Source organism: Nerophis ophidion, linkage group LG21 (genome assembly GCF_033978795.1).
Source record: "Nerophis ophidion isolate RoL-2023_Sa linkage group LG21, RoL_Noph_v1.0, whole genome shotgun sequence".
Classification (NCBI taxonomy): domain Eukaryota; kingdom Metazoa; phylum Chordata; class Actinopteri; order Syngnathiformes; family Syngnathidae; genus Nerophis; species Nerophis ophidion.
Window position 1 is genome coordinate 4305509 of NC_084631.1, and position 24383 is coordinate 4329891.

At 39.0% G+C, this 24383-nt stretch overlaps 1 protein-coding gene across 3 annotated transcripts in view; it reads right to left on the minus strand.

Moving 5' to 3' along the window:
• Positions 1-553: 553 nt before the first annotated feature.
• LOC133539607 (ceramide synthase 2-like) overlaps positions 554-24383 on the minus strand; it is a 74471-nt gene continuing 50641 nt past the window's right edge. Inside the window, exons 8-13 of one of the 3 annotated variants that reach the window (XR_009803446.1) lie at positions 16203-16331; positions 15967-16073; positions 15739-15892; positions 11521-11797; positions 1337-1477; positions 554-1250 (exon numbers count right to left, since the gene is read on the minus strand). Coding sequence is in view for 1 of the 3 variants with exons in the window: in XM_061881648.1 (XP_061737632.1) it covers positions 11648-11797; positions 15739-15892; positions 15967-16073; positions 16203-16331 (540 nt within the window). In the remaining 2 variants the exon portion in view is untranslated. Of the gene's footprint in view, positions 1478-10339; positions 11798-15738; positions 15893-15966; positions 16074-16202; positions 16332-24383 lie in introns of those variants that run through there. The other 2 variants (XR_009803445.1, XM_061881648.1) reach the window with 2 other exon arrangements.

Here is a 24383-nt window from a genome sequence, read left to right on the forward strand (position 1 = left end):
TCCAAAATTCTTCAGGACAACCTAAAATTATCAGCCCGGAGGTTGGGTCTTGGGCGCAGTTGTGTGTTCCAACAGGACAATGACCCCAACAGGTAAAGGAATGGCTGAATCAGGCTAGAATGAAGGTTTTAGAATGGCCTTCCCAAAGTCCTCACTTAAACGTGTGGACAATGCTGAAGAAACAAGTCCATGTCAGAAAACCAACAAATCGAAAAAGCTGAACTGCACCAATTTTGTCAAGAGGAGTGGTCAAAAATTCAACCAGAAGCTTGTGGATGGCTACCAAAAGCGCCTTATTGCAGTGAAACTTGCCAAGGGACATGTAAGCAAATATTAACATTTTGACCCTCACATTTTCTGTAGACCCATAATAAATTCATTAAAGAACCAAACTTCATGAATGTTTTTGGTGACCAACAAGCATGTGCTCCTATCACTCTATCACAAAAATATATAAGAGTTGTGGAAATGATTGGAAACTCAAGACAGCCATGACATTATGTAAACTTTTGACCAGGACTGTATATTGTGAAGTGAGTCATTTACACAGAAAGATTCTGTAAATGTTTATTTTTTACATACCTTAATTGTTTAAGGCAGTAAAACGGCCTATCAAACAAAACAGAAGTCATCGTCATGACCCGCTGGCTGCGGGGTTGAGCTCGCCAATCAGCTAACTTTTACAGGGATGCCCAAAGTCAGATTTTACAGTAAAAAACCTGGCAGCTCAGTCGCCAGAAATTTCCCGTAAAATCATCAGCGCTACCGTTTTTCCATCTAAAACAGGTAACGCGGATTTTACGGTTAAAAAAAAAAAGTATCAGCTGGGTCGCCAGAATTTTGTGTTAAAGAATAAGAGTGGTACTTACAGTAACGCACTGTGAAAATGACTGTAGAATTTTTCTGGAAAAGACAAACAAAAAACAGCATCTCAGTCGCCAAAACTTGACTGTGAAAAAGTAACGGCAATGCATTATGGAAAAAAAATGGTTACACATAAAAAATATAAAAATGGCAGCTCAGGTGGTATTGCAAAAAATGTTACTGTAAAATTCTGGTGACTGAGCTGCCAGTTTTTGGACTGTAAAAATCTACTAAAAAAAGTCCATTCTAAACAAATGTGTTTGAATTTGGGATCCCTGCTCTACCACAAAGTTGTGACTTTTTGACACCGTAGTGAAGGACCATCTCGGTCGCCAAGCTCCGCCCACTTCCTAAACGCTGTCGCATCCTCCATACGTCCGCTCTGTCTGGACAAAGTTGGAAAGGTGAAATATGGAGGAGGAGCTGCTTACAGAACAACACCTGGAAACGGCTCAAATCTGCAGAAAATTACCTTTTAGAATGTCACAAACGGACATAAAAGATGCAGAAGTTGCATGCTAACTGAATTTCACATGGTGGAAAAACGTTCGGGCACCCCCCCGTCTAAACGGACTCAATAACTCCACGCTGACGTTTTGGTGGATTCACCAAACTGAAACAATACAAAAAGAATGCCATTGTACGTTAAAAATACGAACACAGACACTTGTAAATGTGTTAGCATATTAGCTAATGCTAACGACACTGGCTTGATTACATTACAATAGCACGTGCAAATACGCACGGAAACGCTCCTACAGACATCACACACATGGGACGCTTTAGTGAGTGTGAACAGTTTTAGTTATATTGTAAAACTTGGAGCGATGAATGAAGAATCTGTACGAGTAGAAACGCTAGCACCTGCAGTGAACTAACGCGTCCAAAAGATGCCGCCATAGCACAAACACACTCTGTGTTTTAAAATTATATTAAAAAAAAAAACAACATTTTATTATGGGCGTTGGCCAAGAACAATCCATAAATTAGCCGCTCTGTTTTATAAGCCGCAGTGTTCAAAGCGTAGGAAAAAAGTAGTGGATTATCGTCCAGAATTACAGTGGAACCTTGATTTACAAACAGGGAATCTCTGTGGAATTAAAAAAATAAAAATAAATCCGTATATATAAATATATATCTATATATATATACATTTATATATATGGATTTATTGTAAAAACAAATAAACACCCACCCCAAAATTAAAATATATATATATATATATATATATATATATACACACACACACATATTTGGGTTTCTTTTAACGCCATATATATATATATATATATATATATATATATATATATATATACACTTTATATTTGGATTTTTTTTTTTTCAACTCCACAAATATATATATACATATATACACATACATATATATATATACATATATATATATATATACATATATATATATACATACATATACACATATATATATACACATATATATATATACATACATATACACATATATATATACACATATATATACATACACACATATATATATATACATACACATATATATATACATACACATATATATACATATATACATACACATATATATATACATATATATACATATACACATATATATATATAAACATATATATACATACATATACATATATATATATATATATATATATAAACATATATATACATACACACACACACACATATATACATATACACATATATACATACACACACACATATATATATATATATATATATATATATATATATATATATATATAGTGTGTATATATATATATATATATATATATATATATATATATATATATATATATATATAGTGTGTATATATATATATTTTTTTTTTTTCTTCTGGAAAAATATGCCAAAGCAGAATTATTTTACCGTGGCAGAGAGGAGCTATTACTCGTTCAGTGATGAAACCTTCAATGGTTCTCTCTCACACACACACACACACACACACACACACACACACACACACACACACACACACACACACACACACACACACACACTTCAGCTCCTCTGCCGATGCTAAATTAAGGGGATTTGATCTTTTTTGGTTGTTAAAGTTGATAAATAGTTGTGTGATTTCTGATGATTTGTGAGGGCACCAAAAGGACTTGTGCGTGTCGGCAAAGCAGCGCATACAGAGGACAGCAGCTTGTTGCTTTGTCTTGTTAATAAAGAGATCGCCACTTGTTATGTTTGTTTGATACACAGTACTGTATAGCACTTGATGTTTTTTGCTCGGTGTGCAAACCTTCGCTAAAATATGGACTTTTGTCAATTATTCATATTTACATTGTTTTTTATGGAGATATTTTGTTCTAATATACTGTACAACCTTTTCTATTTTCAGAACCCTGTCCAACGACGTATTAAGTTCGTAAATGGAGGTTCCACTGTACACAGATTAATCACACAATTGAAGTTGACCATAAATGCTCCTTTCAATTATTTTCATTTGTTTGATGCCCTTCCAGAAGTGAAAGTTTACTTTTGTATATCTGTATGTGTCAAGTTAGTCCTTTACTAACACTGAAGATGCTATTAAGATCTTGCCTCTATTTATTTTCTTGAATGTTAATACGAACAAAATGTTTCGCAGAGGCGTAGTTCTAACAAAGTTACAGACAACTGATACTGTTCATAGTCGTGGTGGCGAGTAGGAGGGGCGTGAGCTGTTTTCTTCCCCCCAGGGGGGCGTGACGGAAAATAACTGATAATAATAATTGATAATAGTTGACGGCTTTAACCCAAGCCTTTTTTGCTGTGTGAACAGCACAAACGTGGGGAAAAAAAGCCAACTCACGTAAAAGGGGCTCGTTCGGTAAAACGGCAGGAAGTTTTCCACCCGAGCCAGCGTGGTGACAAATCTGACGACGGGATCGGTGTTGGCGAGATAAACCTGTACGCCACTTCTCAGGGTTCTGTGTGACAAGGCACGAGCAAACTGAAGATTGCAATTGGTGTAAACAGGGGTGTCCAGACTTTTTTCCACATTGACAAATCAAAACATGCGGCGGCCGTTTTGATTTGTCATTTTTATAACAAATTTAAAAGATTTTTTCTCACCTTTGGGGCTGCCCTCAAGTTTGGGACCGGGGTCCCAAACGGGTCTCTGTCATAAAAATATTAAAAATAAGTCATATATAATTTTAAATCTTAACATCAACTTCAGCTCCATCTGTCGATATACAGTTATCGTTTTTTATTACCTTTTATGTCAAAACCCCGTTTTTATGCAAAAAACAAAATAAGCAATATTTCCCCTTAAAAAATATTGAAAGTGCAATAATTGATGTGAAGTAATTTGAGACTTAAATAGGTCAATAATTCCTACAATTATCAATTTTATTTATTTTTTGAGCAATGAGATTTAAAAATAACTTTAAAAAAGTTCCACTAAAAATTCAAAAAGACCCCCAGAATTAAAGTGTTCAAAATAAGTATTTAAAAAAATAATGTTTTTAATGTTTAAGTCTCTAGATCAGGGGTCACCAACCTTTTTAAAACCAAGAGCTACTTCTTGGGTACTGATTAATATGAAGGGCTACCAGTTTGATACACACTTAAATAAATTGCCAGAAATAGCCAATTTGCTCAATTTTACCTTTAATATATATATATATATATGTCATTGTTAAAAAAAAGAAAAAAAAAGTATATATATATATAAAATGGGTATTTCTGTCGTACATTTTTTTTCTTTAACTGAAGGTTTTTTGTAGAGAATAAAAAAACGCTCAATTGAACGGTTTAAAAGAGGAAAAAACAGGAAAAAAATGAAAATTAAATTTTGAAACATAGTTTATCTTCAATTTCGATTTTTAAAATTCAAAATTCAACCGAAAACCCCCCCCGAAAACTAGCTAATTCAAATCTTTTGGAAAAAATTAAAAAAATAATTTATGGAACATCATTAGTAATTTTTCCTGATTAAGATTAATTTTAGAATTTTGATGACATGTTTTAAATAGGTTAAAATCCAATCTGCACTTTGTTAGAATATATAACAAATTGGACCAAGCTGTATTTCTAACAAAGACAAATGATGATTTCTTCTAGATTTTCCAGAACAAAAAATTTAAAATAAATTCAAAAGAGTTTGACATAAGATTTAAATGTGGTTCTAAAGATCTTCTAGATTTGCCAGAATTTTTATTTTTATTTTAATCATAAGTTTGAAGAAATATTTCCCAAAATGAAGAATTAAATTAAAATGTATTTATTATTCTTTACAATAAAATTTACTTGAACATTGATTTAAATTGTCAGGAAAGAAGAGGAAGGAATTTAAAAGGTAAAAAGTTATATGTGTTTAAAAATCCTAAAATAATTTTTAAGGTTGTATTTTTTCTCTAAAATTGTCTTTCTGAAAGTTTGAAAAAAAAAAAATAAAAAAATTAAATGAATTTATTTAAACAAGTGAAGACCAAGTCTTTAAAATATTTTCTTGGATTTTCAAATTCTATTTGAGTTTTGTCTCTCTTAGAATTAAAAATGTCGAGCAAAGCAAGACCAGCTTGCTAGTAAATAAATAAAATTAAAAAAAATAAAGGCAGCTCACTGGTAAGTGCTGCTATTTGAGCTATTTTTAGAACAGGCCAGCGGGCGACTCATCTGGTCCTTACGGGCACCGCGTTGGTGACCCCTGCTCTAGATCAACTTCAGATATATCTGTCGATTAGAAATTTGTATTATTTTATCATGTATTTTTCTTTGTTTTATGCCCTTTTTGTTCAAGAAAATTTAGTTTTTCATCACAATGCACAAAACATGCAATATTCCCCCCCCCAAAAAAAATATTTCAAAATGGAATAATTGATGTGAAGTAATTGGAGCCTTGAATAGGTCAATTCATAAAACCATCGATTTTAATTATTTTTTGAGCAATGAGATTTAACAACTTAAAAAAGTCCCACTAAAAATTGAAAAAAGCCCCCAGAATAAAAGTGCTCAAAATAAGACTTTTAAAAAATGTTCTGTTAACGTTTAAGTCTCTCGATCAACTTTAGATATATCTGTCGATTATAAGTTTGTATTATTTTATCATGTATTTTTGTTTGTTTTATGTCCTTTTTTTGTTCAACAAAATCAAGTTTTTAATGTCACTATGCACAAAATATGCAATATTTTCCCCCAAAAAATATTGACAATGGAATAATTGATGAGAAGTAATTTGAGCCTAAAATAGGTCAATAATTAATAAAATCATGGATTTTAATTATTACTATTTTGAACAATGACATTTTAAAAAAGTAATTAAAAAAAAAACACTGAAAATGGTTGGTGATCCAAAAAGGCCCCAGAATAAAAGTGTTCAAAATATGTCTTTTTAAAAATTTACTTTTAATTTTTAAGTCTTTAGATCAACTTCAGATATATCTGTCAATTATAAATTTGTATTATTTTATCATGTATTTTTGTTTGTTTTACGTCCTTTTTTTGTTCAACAAAATCAAGTTTTTAATGTCACTATGCACAAAATATGCAATATTTTCCCCCCCAAAATATTGACAATGGAATAATTGATGAGAAGTAATTTGAGCCTAAAATAGGTCAATCATTCATAAAATCTTGGATTTTAATTATTACTATTTTTGAACAATGACATTTAAAAAAAGTTTAAAAAAAAAACAACACTAAAAATGATTGGTGATCCAAAAAGGCCCCCAGAATAAAAGAGTTCAAAATATGTCTTTTTAAAAATTTACTTTTAATTTTTAAGTCTTTAGATCAACTTCAGATATATCTGTCTATTATAAATTTGTATTATTTTATCATGTATTTTTGTTTGTTTTATGTCCTTTTTTTGTTCAACAAAATCAAGTTTTTAATGTCACTATGCACAAAATATGCAACATTTTCCCCCCAAAAATATTGACAGTGGAATAATTGATGAGAAGTAATTTGAGCCTAAAATAGGTCAATAATTCATAAAACCATGGATTTTAATTACTATTTTTGAACAATGACATTTAAAAAAAAAAAAAAATAAATAAAAAACACTAAAAATAATTGGTGATCCAAAAAGGCCCCAGAATAAAAGTGTTCAAAATATGTCTTTTTAAAAATTTACTTTTAATTTTTAAGTCTTTTAGATCAACTTCAGATATATCTGTCGATTATAAATGTGTATTACTTTTTCTTGTATTTTTGTTTGTTTTATGCCCTTTTTGTTCAAGAAAATCTAGTTTTTAACATCACAACACAAAAAATATGCAATATTTCCCCCTGCAAAAAATATTTAAAAGTGGAATATTTGATGTGAAGTAATTGGAGCCTTGAATAGGTCAATAACTCATAACAACATTGATTTTGATTCATTATTATTTTTGAGTAATGACAGGTTTTAAATAAATAACAGCTTGCATTGCAGCTCTGTGTTATTAGTGTCAACATTTGTTCTTGTTATAGTTCACCATTTAATCCACTTTTAATAGTATTATAGTTAAAAAATTAGCTGCGTTCCGCAGACGGCCCCCGCGTCATACTTCGGACACCCCTGCTGTGGCAACACCGCCCAAATTCAGCATTCACACGATGACAAAGTGTTGGGAGCGCCGATGTGTGAAAGCAGGCTCTTGTGGTCAACAACACCCGGCAAAAAGCACGTTATCGGAACACTGAAATGTGTCGCATGGAGCTGCGATTCCACTGCTCACGTTTCACATTTAAAGTGGAACTGCACCTTTTGGTACAATGTCTCTCTTTTTTTAAACATTCTAAATGGTAAAAAACAGACTAGCAAGAGAAGGTTAACACTGGAATTGATCTATTCCGCCCATAAAGCCAATAAAGACATTAACTGCCTAACAATACTCCATTTACTGTATATCTCATGACCTGAATATTCACTAAGTAATAGAGATATTAGTATTATAAGAGCTAACGCCGAGGAACTACTTTTATTAGCAAAGTGCATTGATGGCAGAGGTAACGGTAGCTACTGAGTTGGTAAACGTTTGTGCTTGATTATAAATCGGGCCTCCCGCCTGGATAATAGAAGGTTGTGGACATAAGCTGAGAAGTTGGTCAATCATAACATCAAACTTAGACCCCAAGATATTACCCAGCAGGCACAAGATATTAAAATAACTTTCAGAATAATTTTATCTAAGTTATCACAAAACTTTGCGTTGCCATGAGTGCCAAAAGCTGTCTTTGATGCTACCAAGAAGAAGGCTTGTAAAACTCCACTGTGTAGGATGGGAAGCAACATGAAGGTGTACTGTGTCTTTGATGTATTGTAATCAACAGAAAGATATTGTCTTGACCCGAGATATACAAAGCGAAAAGGAAGCAGGACCTGACTCCCCGACAGAAACCTCTTTGAACTGTTCTGTAGCCAAAGGCGATGGCTGTTTACGACCCCCGCCCCTTAGAAACAGCTGTTGCAATGTAATCAGGGAAAGTCCAAATAAAAGAGGCGTACAATCTTTCGCCAGAGCGTGGTCAGACTGTACAAAGAGTACAGTTCAGACGTCTCTCCTCAATTGAGCCAAATTGAATAACGTCTGTTTAATTCCTTGCTTCTTGTCTTGTTTAACAGATGTCATCAGTGTTTGAACCTGACAATAACGTTGACACAACACGCTTTTTAATCAATGTCAGGTTCCGACGGTATAGCTCGGTTGGTAGAGTGGTCGTGCCAGCAACTTGAGGGTTGCAGGTTCAAGTCCCGCTTCCGCCATCCTAGTCACTGCCGTTGTGTCCTTGGGCAAGACACTTTACCCACCTGCTCCCAGTGCCACCCACACTGCTTTAAATGTAACTTAGATATTGGGTTTCACTATGTAAAGCGCTTTGAGTCACTAGAGAAAAGCGCTATATAAATATAATTCACAATTCACATTGAATTTTGGTCATTTCCCAACCAATATTCTACAGCACAAATACAATGTGCTTTCTGACGTTTATCCAACATCAGGTTGTGACGTTGATTTGACCATTGAAATTTGGTAATTTCCCAACCAACAACGTGGATCCAACGTTGGAAATCAACGTTGTGTCAATTTACAAATATTTTTGCAACGTTGTTTCAAAGTCAGTTCTAAAAAAACATGAACGTGTTGCTAGGAAGATGCATCAATATGCCCATTTGCTCCCACCATTTTTTTTTTTTTTTTACCTGAGGAGTGGGGATTGGGATGATTTCATCGTCCAAACGGGGATCAAAAGTCTTGTGCCCTTCAACCGGCATCCCAGTGACAACAGATTATTTTATTACGTTCGTAGTTTTGTATTTCTTGTTTAGCACTTAGCATTACTGCTACTTGATACTTAGTGTTACACTAGACCTGGATCTGTTTAACTTGTAGCGCATCCTCTGTATACTCAGGCTCAAAAAGATATATGTTTCTGGATCATCATTTCTTCATAGCGTCGTTGTTGCCCCGAATAATGTATTTCATGATCGGTAGTGTCGTCGTTGAAGGGAATAGTGAATGTCTGTGAAATTAATGATGCCAAAAAGAAGTTCTGGCTATGCTTAAATGAACGAAATATGGTAAGTATTACACGTTAGTCATGAATGTGGCTGTTACTACATGACATAAATATTTACACCACGTATAGAACACGATGATGGAGGTTTTTAGAGCAGCGTTTCTTAACCATAGGGCTCATTTTTGGGCCGCCAAAACATATTTTCTTCTCAGCTGTAAAACACTTTTCCTCCATTCGGGGCAGAAATTACAATATCAAACAAACAGAAGAAGTCTGGAAGTTTCTTAAGCACAAAAAAAAAGACTAAAGTGGTCAAGTTGTACGATCCTTTGATTGACTATTTAGTTAACAAATATATTTTATCATCAATAGTTATTATTATTGGGGCGGCATAGCTCGGTTGGTAGAGTGGCCGTGCCAGCAACTTGACGGTTGCAGGTTCGATTCCCGCTTGTGCCATCCTAGTCACTGCCGTTGTGTCCTTGGGCAAGACACTTTACCCACCTGCTCCCAGTGCCACCCACACTGCTTTAAATGTAACTTGGATATTGGGTGTCACTATGTATAACGCTTCGAGTCACTTGAGAAAAGCGCTATATAAATATAATTCACTTCACTTCAAATTATTAGGTGTAATTTATTTATTTTAGCTTTGCGTTATTTTATGTAAAAATGTTTTACGGGGCCCTTCTTTTGCAGTATATCTTATCATCAGTATTCATTTTTGTACTCAGCCTGACCTAAGTCTTAATAGTACAATTTATTGATTTTAGCTTTGCGTAATTGTATTTAAAACATTTTTATGGGTATTTTATTTTGCAGTATATATTATTATCCGTATTTATTTTTGTACTCAGCCTGATAATAATATTTGTGCTTAACACACACTTTTATATCATTTGACAAGGTTGTAAACTGTAAGTAGGTTAGATTTGAATATTAAATATAATTAGTGAAGTGAATTATATTTATATAGCGCTTTTTCTCTAGTGACTCTAAGCGCTTTACATAGTCCATCCATCCATCCATTTTCTACCGCTTATTCCCTTGTGGGGTCGCGGGGGGCGCTGGCGCCTATCTCAGCTACAATCGGGCGGAAGGCGGGGTACACCCTGGACAAGTCGCCACCTCATCGCAGGGCCAACACAGATAGACAGACAACATTCACACACTAGGGCCAATTTAGTGTTGCCAATCAACTTATCCCCAGGTGCATGTCTTTGGAAGTGGGAGGAAGCCGGAGTACCCGGAGGGAACCCACGCATTCACGGGGAGAACATGCAAACTCCACACATAAAGATCCCGAGCCTGGAATTGAACCCAGGACTGCAGGAGCTTCGTATTGTGAGGCAGACGCACTAACCCCTCCCAATATCTAAGTTACATTTAAACCAGCGTGGGTGGCACTGGGAGCAGGTGGGTAAAGTGTCTTGCCCAAGGACACAACGGCAGTGACTGGGATGGCGGAAGCGGGGATCGAACCTGCAACCCTCAAGTTGGTAATATTACTAATTTAGTGTTAATATTTAGGCCCCAAGGTGGAAAAAAAAGGTTAAGAATCCTTATTTTAGAGGGATACTAATTATCTGAATTGCTAACTGCCTCTTGCTAGATGCTTTTTACGATTTAGAATGCATAAAAAAAGAGATAGATGTGTGTTCTTGTCTCGCAATGGGATTGTGAACGATATCAAAACGTAGTGCGGTTCCCCTTTAAAGGTCCTGTGAGGCAGCGACGTGGCCCCCACATTGCCAACGCTTCACAGACTGCACGAGCCACACCTGCAACAAGTTGGCGAGTGCTGTGAAAGAAAAAAAAAAGCGAGAGCGGGAAGTGCGGGGTTGTGCAAAGGCATCGCAATAGCTCAACACTCCTGTGGTTGCATAGACAAAACGTAGGAAATCAAAGGTCTTGGCCTCCCGTGGAGCACCACTCCAAGCACAAAGCGACAGATTAAAAAATAATTAAAGCATCGGGTCTAAAATGGCATTTCTTGGAAAGCCAGGGGTCTGGCTCTAAGGCACACAGGAAGGAAGCGCGGCGCCCCTCTCGTCTCCATGTTCTTCCCTGTCTAAAGTGTCGGTCACACCCGGGCAAAAAGGAGGAAGCAAGAACGGAGCCATGCCGGTGTAACTAATGTGTTGTGTGATGTGCAAAGGTAACACTGTCTCCTTTCCTCGCTGCGCTAACCTTTCCACGCGTGACTAAAACGCCGCCATTCCTCTTCTTCCCGCCACTCAAGCGTTCTTCCTCCCCTCGCTCGGGGGCGCCGCTGGCCCCGCCGAGGGTCACGAGTTCTCCCCCCGCGCGTTTCGTGTCATTCCGTCTTGCTGTGGTTGTTGTTGTGGACCGCGTGGCCGTTCTGCAGCGGCCCGTTTTTCTGACGGCTCTTTCTCACTTCTTCCTCCTCTTCCTCGTCCGTCTCGTCCGTCTCGTCCTTGTCGCTCCTCTCGTCGTCCACTTTCTCCTGAAAACAAGTCAACCGCAGTTAATTAGTGTTGAAAGATACCAATAGTTTGGTATTTCGGTACTTTTCTAAATAAAGGGGACCACAAAAAATTGCATTATTGGCTTTTTTTTTCGACAAAAAAAATCTTACGGTACTTTTAACTTATGTTTATTATTGCAAGTTTGTCCTTAAATAAAATAGTGAACATACAAGACAACTTGTCTTTTAGTACTAAGTAAGCAGACAAAGGTTCCTAATTTAGCTGCTGACATATGCAGTAACATATTGTGTTATTTTCCATTCTATTATTTTGTCAAGATTATGAGGGACAAACTGTAAAACTTAATTATTAACCTACTTGTTCATTTACTGTTAATATCTGCTTATTTTCTCTTTCAAAATGTTCTATCTACACTTCTGTTAAAATGTAATAATCACTTATTCCTCTGTTGTTTGATACTTTACATTAGTTTTGGATGATACCACAAATTTGGGTATCAACAAATTTATTTATAATTTTGTGAGAAATAAATGTTTATTGCAACTCTTTTTTTATTTTTCTATTAATTATTTTTGTAATGATCTTTTATTAAATGGGTTGTACTTGTATAGCGCTTTTCTACCTTCAAGGTACTCAAAGCGCTTTGACACTACTTCCACATTTACCCATTCACACACACATTCACACACTGATGGAGGGAGCTGCCATGCAAGGCGCTAACCAGCAACCATCAGGAGCAAGGGTGAAGTGTCTTGCTCAGGACACAACGGACGTGACGAGGTTGGTACTAGGTGGGGATTGAACCAGGGACCCTCGGGTTGCGCACGGCCACTCTACCACCGCGCCACGCCGTCCCATTAGGTTTCCTTTTTTATGAATGTATTTTTCAATAATTGATTATTGGACCTACTTTGTGAATTAATGTATTTTACATTATAACGTTTTATTGGTTTTCTTTTGTACTTATTTATTTAAAAATTGTGTATTGCTACTCTTTTACTACGACTTATTTTAAATTATTTTTCAACATGGTCTTTTTCAAAGCATTTTTTTTTTTGCAGTTATTTTTTATTGAGTTTCTTTTTTGTTAATTTATTTTGTAATCATTGTTTTTTCCAATTGTTTTTAATTGTATTAATTATTTGAATTATTCACAAACATGCGGAACGTGTGCAGATTATCAGAACACACGCAATACTTGTAAGAAGAGATGCAAATCTAATAATCATTTAGGGCCCACAATGTAATATAAACAAATATAAACGATACAAACAAAGTTTGAGGCTGCGTTTTTTTTTTTTTTTTTTTGCGAAATACATCCCATTTTTCTTTTATTAATTATGTGTTTTAAAGGCCTACTGAAAGCCACTACTAGCGACCACGCAGTCTGATAGTTTATATATCAATGATGAAATATTAACATTGCAACACATGCCAATATGGCTGCTTTAGTTTACTAAATTGCAATTTCTTATTGAAAATGTCGCGGAATGATGACGCGTATGATGACATGTGTTTGTGACGTTGGAGGGGACATATTAGCCCAGCACCACACACGGCTAAAAGTAATCTCTTTTCATCGCGCAATTACACAGTATTTTGGACATCTGTGTTGCGGAATCTTTTGCAATATGTTCAATTAATAATGGAGACGTCAAAGAAGAATGCTGTTGGTGGAAAGCGGTGGATTGCAGCTGCCTTTAGCAACCGAAACACAGTTGGTGTTTCTTTGTTTGTTGTGAAGCTTTAAGACAGAGTGGTCAAGCGAACATGTTTCTCTACGTCAACCAGCAAGTTTTTGGATGGGAAGATTGTGATATTAAGTTGGCTCTTACCGGAGACTTGAGTGGATTACAAGACCTCATCCTGCAGCTCAAAAAGGCAGCTGTGATCTTGGCTCCCTGGCTTCTCTCAGAGACACTGGCGTTCACCGCAGCCATTCGACTTTCAGGTAATACTTTATAATCTCACTGAAATACTATTAACACAATAAGCAGATAAGGGATTTTCCAGAATTATCCTAGTACATGTGTCTAATTACATCTGAAACTCTCCCACTGCTGCCGCCTGGAGCCGTCGTCTTTTCTTTTTTTCTCCCTTTTTATTTTTTTCTTGCTTCACTCTAACTTTCCTCATCCATAAATCTTTCATCCTCGCTCAAATTAATGGGGAAATCGTCGCTTTCTCGGTCCGAATTGTTCTTACTGCTGGTGGCTCACATTATAAACAATGTGAGGATGTGAGGAGCCCTACAACCCGTGACGTCACGCGCACATCGTCTGCTACTTCCGGTACAGGCAAGGCTTTTTTGTTAGCGACCAAAAGTTGCGAACTTTATCGTTGATGTTCTCTACTAAATCCTTTCAGCAAAAATATGGCAATATCGCGAAATGATGAAGTATGACACATAGAATGGACCTGCTATCCCCGTTTGAATAAGAACATCTCATTTCAGTAGGCCTTTAATTTCTTCTTTAGCCGTATCAAATTCAAATATCGTCATCACACTTTTTAAGCAATAATTCTAGAGTTGATTATCAAGTTTTATATTTAAGATGCTCACTGACCTGAAGTACCATTAAAATCCGATGACGTCTCATGTGACGTTTTCGCGGTATTGCCTGACTTTTAAAGGCCTACTGAAAGCCACTACTAGCGACCACACAGTCTGATAGTTTATATATCAATGATGAAATATTAACATTGCAACACATGCCAATACGGCCGCTTTAGTTTACTAAATTGCAATTTTAAATTTTGCGCGATGTATCCTGTTGAAAACGTCGTGGTATGATGACTCGTATGATGACGCGTGCGCATGACGTCACGGATTGTAGCGGGCATTTTGTTCCAGCCCGATCCAAGCTATAAGTCGTCTGCTTTAATCGCATAATTACACAGTAGTCTGGACATCTGTGTTGCTGAATCTTTTGAAATTTGTTCAATTAATAACGGAGACATCAAAGAAGAAAGATGTAGGTGGGAAGCGGTGTATTGCAGCTGCCTTTAGCAACACAAACACAGCCGGTGTTTCCTTGTTTACATTCCCGAAGATGAAGCTTTACTATGGAACAGAGCGGTCAAGCGAACATGATTACCGACCACATGTCAACCGGCAGGTCTCGGTGAGAAAATGGTGGTAATAAGTCGGCTCTTACCGTAGACATGAGCGGAGCTTGCGCTGTTCCTTATGCACCTGTCAAAGAGGCAGCTGCGGACTCTCTTGCCTCCTCCGACTGGCCGCCCCTGAACGTGGGATGCTTCCACCGTGGAGGAGGGAGGGAAAAAAAGCTCGACCGGCTGCCTTCGCTTCGCCTCGTTGAGAAACGTGGCTTCCCTCAGAGACACTGGCGGTCACCACACCCCTCCACCTTTCAGGTACGACCGTATAATCTCACTAAAACACTAGTAACACAATAAGCAGATTAGGGAATTTCCAGAATTATCCGAGTAAATGTGTCTAATAACATCTGAATCGCTCCCACTGCCCTGTCTTTTTTTTTTTCTTTCTAGTCCTTCACTCTCACTATCCTCATCCACGAATCTTTCATCCTTGCTCAAATGAATGAAATCGTCGCTTTCTCGGTCCGAATCGCTCTCGCTGCTGGTGGCCATGATTGTAAACAATGTTCAGATGTGAGGAGCTCCACAACCCGTGACGTCACGCGCACATCGTCTGCTACTTCCGGTACAGGCGAGGCTTTTTTATTAGCGACCAAAAGTTGCGAACATTATCGTCGATGTTCTCTACTAAATATGGCAATATCGCGAAATGATCAAGTATGACACATAGAATGGACCTGCTATCCCCGTTTGAATAAGAAAATCTCATTTCAGAAGGCCTTTATTTTCCAGAAAATGTCCAATTGTGTGAATTTAAAGCACTCTGTCAAAGTTTGCACAGTAACCGTACCTTGGAAACATGAATTCATTGCTCATAATGATAATGCTTGCTTACGTTGTTGGTGAGGAAGCGGACGGCTATTCGTATGATGAGAACAGCCCACAAGATGTGAAGCGACTGCAGCACCATCAACAGCCCGTTGAAGAAGTAGTACCCAAAGAACGGTTCGTAGATGGTCACGGGGTACACCCATGTGCAGTAGATGATCCTGCAGGCGGGGTGAGGAACACATCATCCAAACAGTCGCAAGGAACAACTTTTATTTATCGGCGTGGATCTTACCGGAAAGGGAAGATGACGAGGCGAGTGACGATGAAGACGCCGGCAAACACGATGAAGATGTAGTTACACGCGTTCCTCCAGCCTGCATAGTTGAATATCTTTGCAGACTGCCACAGTGAGAGAGACACGGGAGAAAAATGAGATGTCCGCTAGGGGGCAGTGTTGCATTAGCCTTCGTACTTTATGTCTGCTGCATGCTAAAAATGTACAAGGCGACGCTCTCGGCTTATATTTACCTCGAGGAGGTAATCGGAGGAGTCGTGCACCAGCATGATGAGGGTTCCGGCACGGATGTAGTTGACGCACCAGGAGAAGCTGATGAGGAGGATGGTTGCAACGTGGTGGACAATCTGCTCCTTGAAGTCCTAAGGGTTTTAAAGTCGCGCTTATTTAATTCGGTCTTTCCTTTCCTTGACTGAGCCAGAGCCCAGGTTTGACTCTCAAACACACGTCTTATTCGATAGTACCAACATTGTTCTGTCTGTATGTACAGTTGTGGTCAAGAGTTCACATACACTTGTAAAGAACATAATGTCATGGCTGTCTTGAGTTTCCAATCACTCTTATATTTTTGTGATAGAGTGATTGGAGCACATACTTGTTGGTCACAAAAAACATTCATGAAGTTTGCTTCTTTTATGAATTTATTATGGGTCTACTGAAAATGTGAGCAAATCTGCTGGGTCAAAAGTATACATACAGCAATGTTAATATTTGCTTACATGTCCCTTGGCAAGTTTCACTGCAATAAGGCGCTTTTGGTAGCCATCCACAAGCTTCTGGTAAACTTCTGGTTGAATTTTTGACCACTCCTCTGGACGAAATTGGTGCAGTTCAGCAAATTGGTTTTCTGACATGGACTAGTTTCTTCAGCATTGTCCACACGTTTAAGTCAGGACTTTGGGAAGGCCATTCCAAAACGTTAATTCTAGCCTGATTCAGCCAATCCTTTACCACTTTTGAGGTATGCCTGTTGGAACACCCAACTGCGCCCAAGACCCAACCTCCGGGCTGATGACTTTAGAGCAGGAGTGCCCACACTTTTTCTGCAGGCGAGCTACTTTTCAATTGACCAACTCGAGGGGATCTACCTCATTTATATGTATCATTTATATAAGTCTCACCTTAAAACTCATCTGTATACTCTAGCCTTTAAATAGACCTCCTTTTTAGACCAGTTGATCTGCCGCTTCTTTTCTTTCTCCTATGTCCCCCCCTCCCTTGTGGAGGGGGTCCGGTCCGATAACCATGGATGAAGTACTGGCTGTCCAGAGTCGAGACCCAGGATGGACCGCTCGCCTGTATCGATTGGGGACATCTCTATGCTGCTGACCCGCCTCCGCTTGAGATGGTCTCCTGTGGACGGGACTCTCGCTGCTGTCTTGGATCCTCTTTGAACTGAACTCTCACGGCTGTGTTGGAGCCACTATGGATTGAACTTTCACAGTATCATGTTGGACCCGCTCGACATCCATTGCTTTCGGTCCCCTAGAGGGGGGGGGTTGCCCACATCTGAGGTCCTCTCCAAGGTTTCTCATAGTCAGCATTGTCACTGGCGTCCCACTGGATGTGAATTCTCCCTGCCCACTGGGTGTGAGTTTTCCTTGCCCTTTTGTGGGTTCTTCCGAGGATGTTGTAGTCGTAATGATTTGTGCAGTCCTTTGAGACATTTGTGATTTGGGGCTATATAAATAAACATTGATTGATTGATTGATTGATTGATTGATTGATTGATTTATGAAAGAGACATTTTTGTAAACAAGTTAAATGTGTTTAATGATAATACAAGCATGCGTAACACATATAGATGTCTTTCTTTCACAAAGACAAGAATATAAGTTGGTGTATTACCTGATTCTGATGACTTGCATTGATTGGAATCAGACAGTAATGATGATAACGCCCACATTTTCAAATGGAGGAGAAAAAAAGTTGTCCTTTCTGTACAATACCACATGAAAGTGGTTGGTTTTTGGCATCTAATTCATCCAGCTTCCATACACTTTACAAGAAAAACATTGGCGGCAAATTCCGTAGCTTGCTTGATTGACATTCACGGCACCCGAGGGTCTTGTGAGATGACGCTGGCTGCTGCCAGTTCATTATTATGAAAAAATGACAGAGAGGAAGGCGAGAAACACTTTTTATTTCAACAGACTTTCGCGCCGTCCCTTCCGTCAAAACTCTAAAGGCCGACTGCACATTTCCTATCTTCACAATAAAAGCCCTGCTTCATGCTGCCTGCGCTAACAAAATAAGAGTCTCGGAAAGCTGGCGTGCACAAGTGATGTGCACGCCAGCTTTCTGAGGGATCACTTGTGCACGCCAGTTTTCCGAGACTCTGTATTTAGTTAGCGCAGGCAGCATGAAGCAGGGCTTTTATTGTGAAGATAGGAAATGTGCAGTCGGCCTTTAGAGTTTTGACGGAAGGTACGGCGCGAGAGTCTGTTGAAATAAAAAGTGTTTCTCGCCTTCCTCTCGGTCATATTTTCATAATAATGATCTTGCAGCAGCCAGCGTCATCTCACAAGACCCTCCGGTACCGTGAATGTCATTTAAGTGACGTCTTGGTGAAGATTGATGATCACTCATTTTTAGGTCTATTTTTTTTAAAAGCCTGGCTCGAGATCGACTGACACACCCCCCGCGGTCGACTGGTAGCTCGCGATCGACGTAATGGGCACCCCTGTTTTAGATTGTCCAGAAGAATTTGGAGGTAACATTCCTTTTTCATTGTCCCATTTACTTTCTATAAAGCACTAGTTCCATTGGCAGCAAAACAGTCCCAGAGCATAATACTACCACCACAATGCTTGCCTGTATGGATGGTGTTCCTGGAATTAAAGTCCTCACCTTTTCTGCTCTAAACATATTGCTGGGTTTTGTGGCCAAACAGCTACATTTTTGTTTTATCTGACACCACCAAAGATAAGACATTCTGTAGGAAAGTTATGTAAAGAGTAAAACAACTTGCACTGAGCCTAGTCTATAAAATCCGCTACACCTCCCTGATACCGAAGTACATGTCAAACTACTTCCTATGACGGCCATAACCACAACACCAGGGGGAGCTCCACAAACCACGTTAAACCCAGATTCCGATCTAACAAAGGTCTTAACTCATTCTCTTTCTATGCCACATCAATGTGGAATGCACTCCCAACAGGTATAAAAGTAAGTGCATCTCTATCCTGCTTCAAAACCGCTCTAAAACAACACCTCCAGACAACTTCAACCCTTTACTAATACCCTCCTCCATTCACATCCCATGTCCTACGATTGTAAATAACCTAATGTATATAATCAAATTTATTTATAATGTATATACTTGTTCTTATGCTATGTGAACTCACTATGTTCTCTGCTGGCTGTACATATCCTACTAAATAAGACCTACACTGTTTCAATGTCCACATTTCTCTGTTGATGCAATTGTTGATGACTGAAGTTCTGATATCAACCAAAGCTCCTCATCCCACCCCCCGGATTGTAAATAATGTAAATAATTCAATGTACATACTATGATGATTAACTTGTGTGATGACTGTATTATGCTGATAGTATATATTTGTACCATGAATTGATTAACGTGGACCCCGACTTAAAAAAGTTGAAAAACTTATTGGGGTGTTACCATTTAGTGGTCAATTGTACGGAATATGTACTGAACTGTGCAATCTACTAATAAAAGATCCAATCAATCAATCAATCAATCAATCAATGTGGTCAGATGAAACAAAAAATCAAAACCAACAAATTTAGCTGAACTGCTCCAATTTTGTCAAAAGGAGTGGTCAAAAATTCCACTAGAACAGGGGTCGGGAACCTTTTAGGCTGAGAGAGCCAAGAAGCCAAATATTTTAAAATGTATTTCCGTAAGAGCCGTAAAATATTTTTTCAACACTGAACACAACTGTAGGCGTGCATTTTTAAGTAAGACTAACATTTCTAGAGTATAATAGGTCTCGTATTCTTTGTAATAACATTGTTATTCTGAAGCTAACTGTGGAGGGGGCGTGGCCTGCGGGCCTGCAGCGAAGCGGGGTGTTGCCAGGACTGAGATCGAAATCAGCGACAGGTGCATAGATGGCCCACCTGGGCCTTGTTACCTAATCATATGTTATAAGCAGCAGCCAGGAGGAGAGACGGGGTTGGTGCTGGAGCCAGAGCGAGAACGAAAGAGAAAAAGACAATTGCTGGAAAGCAACTGAGAGACTTATTGAAAAATGAAACAATACTGTAACCCTGAAACAGGCTCACATGTCGGTGCTTGGTGGTCTGAAGAACCCCCAGGAGGGCAAGCCCCACCCTAACCAATACAAAATAAATAACTTCTTACCATCAACGCAACTTCTTGAACAGGTGCGGTAGAAACGGATGGATGGATTAAAAATGCACAAGGATGTTTAATATTTTGAACATCATTTTTAACACTGATTAAAAGTGGAATTATTCATTATTTATCTTGTTAAGCAGAGTCAGGTCAAATTTACCTGAGAACCGGATGCAGTCATCAAAAGAGCCACATCTGGCTCCCGAGCCATAGGTTCCCTACCCCTGCTCTTGAAGCTTGTGGATGGCCACCAAAAACTTGCCAAGGTACATGTAAGCAAATATTAACATTGCTGTATGTATACTTTTGACCCAGCAGATTTGCTCACATTTTCAGTAGACACATAATAAATTCATAAAAGAAACAAACTTCATGAATGTTTTTTTGTGACCAACAAGTATGTGCTCCATTCATTCTATCACAAAATAATAAGAGTTGTAGAAATGATTGGAAACTCAAGACAGCCATGACATTATGTTCTTTACAAGTGTGTGTCAACTTTTAACCACAATTGTATATATATATATATATATATATATATATATATATATATATATATATATATATATATATATATATATATATATATATATATACCGTATATGTATAATTGGCATAGATAGATAAAACAACATTGAAATATTTCTCAGTTTACAGTAGGGTTGTGCGGTATACTGGTACTAATTAAGTACTGCAATACTAATGAATTAAAAAAGGTACTATATTGCATTTGAAAAATACTGGTACTTGTAGTGACATTGCTGGTAATATGCGCTGAGACACATGTGAGTCAACACACACACACACACACACACCCAACACTTACAAGCAGAAACAGTGCGGAGACAGAGGACGGAGAATGGACGTATTTTGGCTTCAAAACTAACAACAAAGGTGACGCTATAAACACTGAAGCTGCGCTCTGTTGCTTTAAAACACAGCTAGCTCGCAGCTAACCACCCTCTCTAGCAGGGGTGTCAAACTCAAATACAGAGTGGGCCAAAATTTAAAACTGAACAAAGCCGCGGGCCAAGGTTGAACAAATTAACCTTTTAATAGGGACCCAAACAAGTTTTGCATTGAACTTTGAACAAGCAAGGCTTATATAACTTTATAGTGACATGCAAAATTGAGTTTCAAATAATAATAATAACAATAATTAAAAAATATCAATGGCATATAAAATAAAATTTTAATACAAATTTAATGCCTCTTTTCTATTTGCAGCCTTCTGAGGTAAATATCAAAATATATTGTAGCGTCCTGAAAGAGTTAGTGCTGCAGGGGGTTCTGGGTATTTGTTCTGTTGTGTTTATGTTATGTTACAGTGCAGATGTTCTCCCGAAATGTGCTTGTCATTCTTGTTTGGTGTGAGTTCACAGTGTGGCGCATATTTGTAACAGTGTTAAAGTTGTTTATACGGCCACCCTCAGTGTGACCTGTATGGCTGTTGACCAACTATGCCTTATGTGTGTGTAATAGCCGCATATATTATGCGAGTGGGCCTGCACGTTGTTTGTATGGAGGAAATGCGGACGTGACGACAGGTTGTAGAGAATGCTAAAGGCAGTGCCTTTAAGGCATGCCCTCAATATTGTTGTCCGGGTGGACATCGGCAGAATGCTTGCCCCGGGAGATTTTCGGGAGGGGCACTGAACTTCGGGAGGATTGGCAAGTGTGAGAAATTGCGGTGTTACAGCGGCACCGCTGCTGTGTAATAACGGCGGGCCAGCTGTAATGTTAATTTGATATTGCCTCAAGGGCCAAATTAAATTACACGGCGGGCCAAATTTGGCCCGCGGACCAGAGTTTGACACCCATGCTCTATATTGTAGCTACTTCTAAATCACACCTCCATGGAAAAGGACACATAGAAGGATACAATAGCTACCCGCTATCAGCCAGCTAGCGCTCTTGAATGTAACGAAATGGGTGGATCTATACGAACATCGACCGTAACGATACCAATTACAAGATTTGGTATATAGCCAATACTACAATGACTATACCGATATTTTTAATTATCACTGGTGTAGTGAAACAGCACTTTGCTCATACTGTTCATCTAGCCAATAGCGAAAAGCGATGCTAGCTACCAGATCAGTTTCTGCTGCTTCTGTATCATCTTTTGAGTTTAGAAAAGTTTTGCCTGGTTATAAATCTTACCTACGTGGCTCCGCGGGATACTTTTTTTTTTGCCACCGACCAAATGTCACTAATTCATGAAAATCCACCAATGCGCGCGACGTCACGCCCAGTTGCTGACTCAGCCGGCTCATCGCCCTTCGGCACTTGGAAATCACACCAGCAGCACTGAGAGCGAATTCAGCCAAACTACCTCTAGGTCAGGGGTCACCAACGCGGTGCCCGCAGGCACCAGGTAGTCCGTAAGGACCATATGACTCTCCCGCTGGCCTGTTCTAAACATAGCTCAAAATAAAACTCAGAGAGTATGGGGTATCGGACTGTCTTATTGTGGCGGTCCACTTCCTGTATGATCAGTGTCAGAGCTTGGTCCGCATTGCCGGCAGTAAGTCGGACACATTTCCAGTGAGGGTTGGACTCCGCCAAGGCTGTCCTTTGTCACCGATTCTGTTCATAACTTTTATGGACAGAATTTCTAGGTGCAGTCAAAGCGTTGAGGGGTTCCGGTTTGGTGGCCGCAGGATTAGGTCTCTGCTTTTTGCAGATGATGTGGTCCTGATGGCTTCATCTGGCCGGGATCTTCAGCTCTCACTGGATCGGTTCGCAGCCGAGTGTGAAGCGACCGGAATGAGAATCAGCACCTCCAAGTCCGAGTCCATGGTTCTCTCCCGGAAAAGGGTGGAGTGCCATCTCCGGGTTGGGGAGGAGACCCTGCCCCAAGTGGAGGAGTTCAAGTACCTAGGAGTCTTGTTCACGAGTGAGGGAAGAGTGGATCGTGAGATCGACAGGCGGATCGGTGCGGCGTCTTCAGTGATGCGGACGTTGTACCGATCCGTTGTGGTAAAGAAGGAGCTGAGCCGGAAGGCAAAGCTCTCAATTTACCGGTCGATCCACGTTCCCATCCTCACCTATGGTCATGAGCTTTGGGTCATGACCGAAAGGATAAGATCACGGGTACAAGCGGCCCAAATGAGTTTCCTCTCCCTTAGAGATAGGGTGAGAAGCTCTGCCATCCGGGAGGAACTCAAAGTAAAGCCGCTGCTCCTCCACATGGAGAGGAGCCAGATGAGGTGGTTCGAGCATCTGGTCAGGATGCCACCCGAACGCCTCCCTAGGGAGGTGTTTAGGGCACGTCCAACCGGTAGGAGGCCACGGGGAAGACCCAGGACACGTTGGGAAGACTATGTCTCCCGGCTGGCCTGGGAACGCCTCGGGATCCCCCGGGAAGAGCTAGACGAAGTGGCTGGGGAGAGGGAAGTCTGGGTTTCCCTGCTTAGGCTGTTGCCCCCGCGACCCGACCTCGGATAAGCGGAAGATGATGGATGGATGGATGGATGGATGGATGGATGGATGGATGGATGGGTGTTGAAAAATAAAAAACGTGATTCAGTTATAAAGATTTCTACACATAGAAGTAATCATCAACTTAAAGTGCCCTCTTTGGGGAATGTAATAGAGATCCATCTGATTCATAAACTTAATTCTAAACATTTCTTCACAAACATGAATATTCATGGGACATGTCCACAGAAAAACTAGCTGTCAACACTGAATATTGCATTGTTGTATTTCTTTTCACAGTTTATGAACTTACATTCATATTTTGTTGAACTGTTATTATGTATTAAGTATAAATATATTTATGAAATATTTAATTGTTGCTATTTTTAGAATATTAAAAAAAAAATCTCACGTACCCCTTGGCATACCTTCAAGTACCCCTATTTGAGAACCACTGGTTTAGAGTGTAGGAATAAAGTAGCGACTTATAATCCGGAATCTACGGTGAGTAAAATTGCAGAATTTGGTTGGGAATCCCGTTTCTAAATCCTGCTTAAGAGGGTGGAACCTGGTGCTGAGGGAACACAGCGGGCCTCTTTTCGCCAGGGTTCTCAGCTGACCCGGGGCAAGCAAAGTCCAAACCCATGTACACACACAC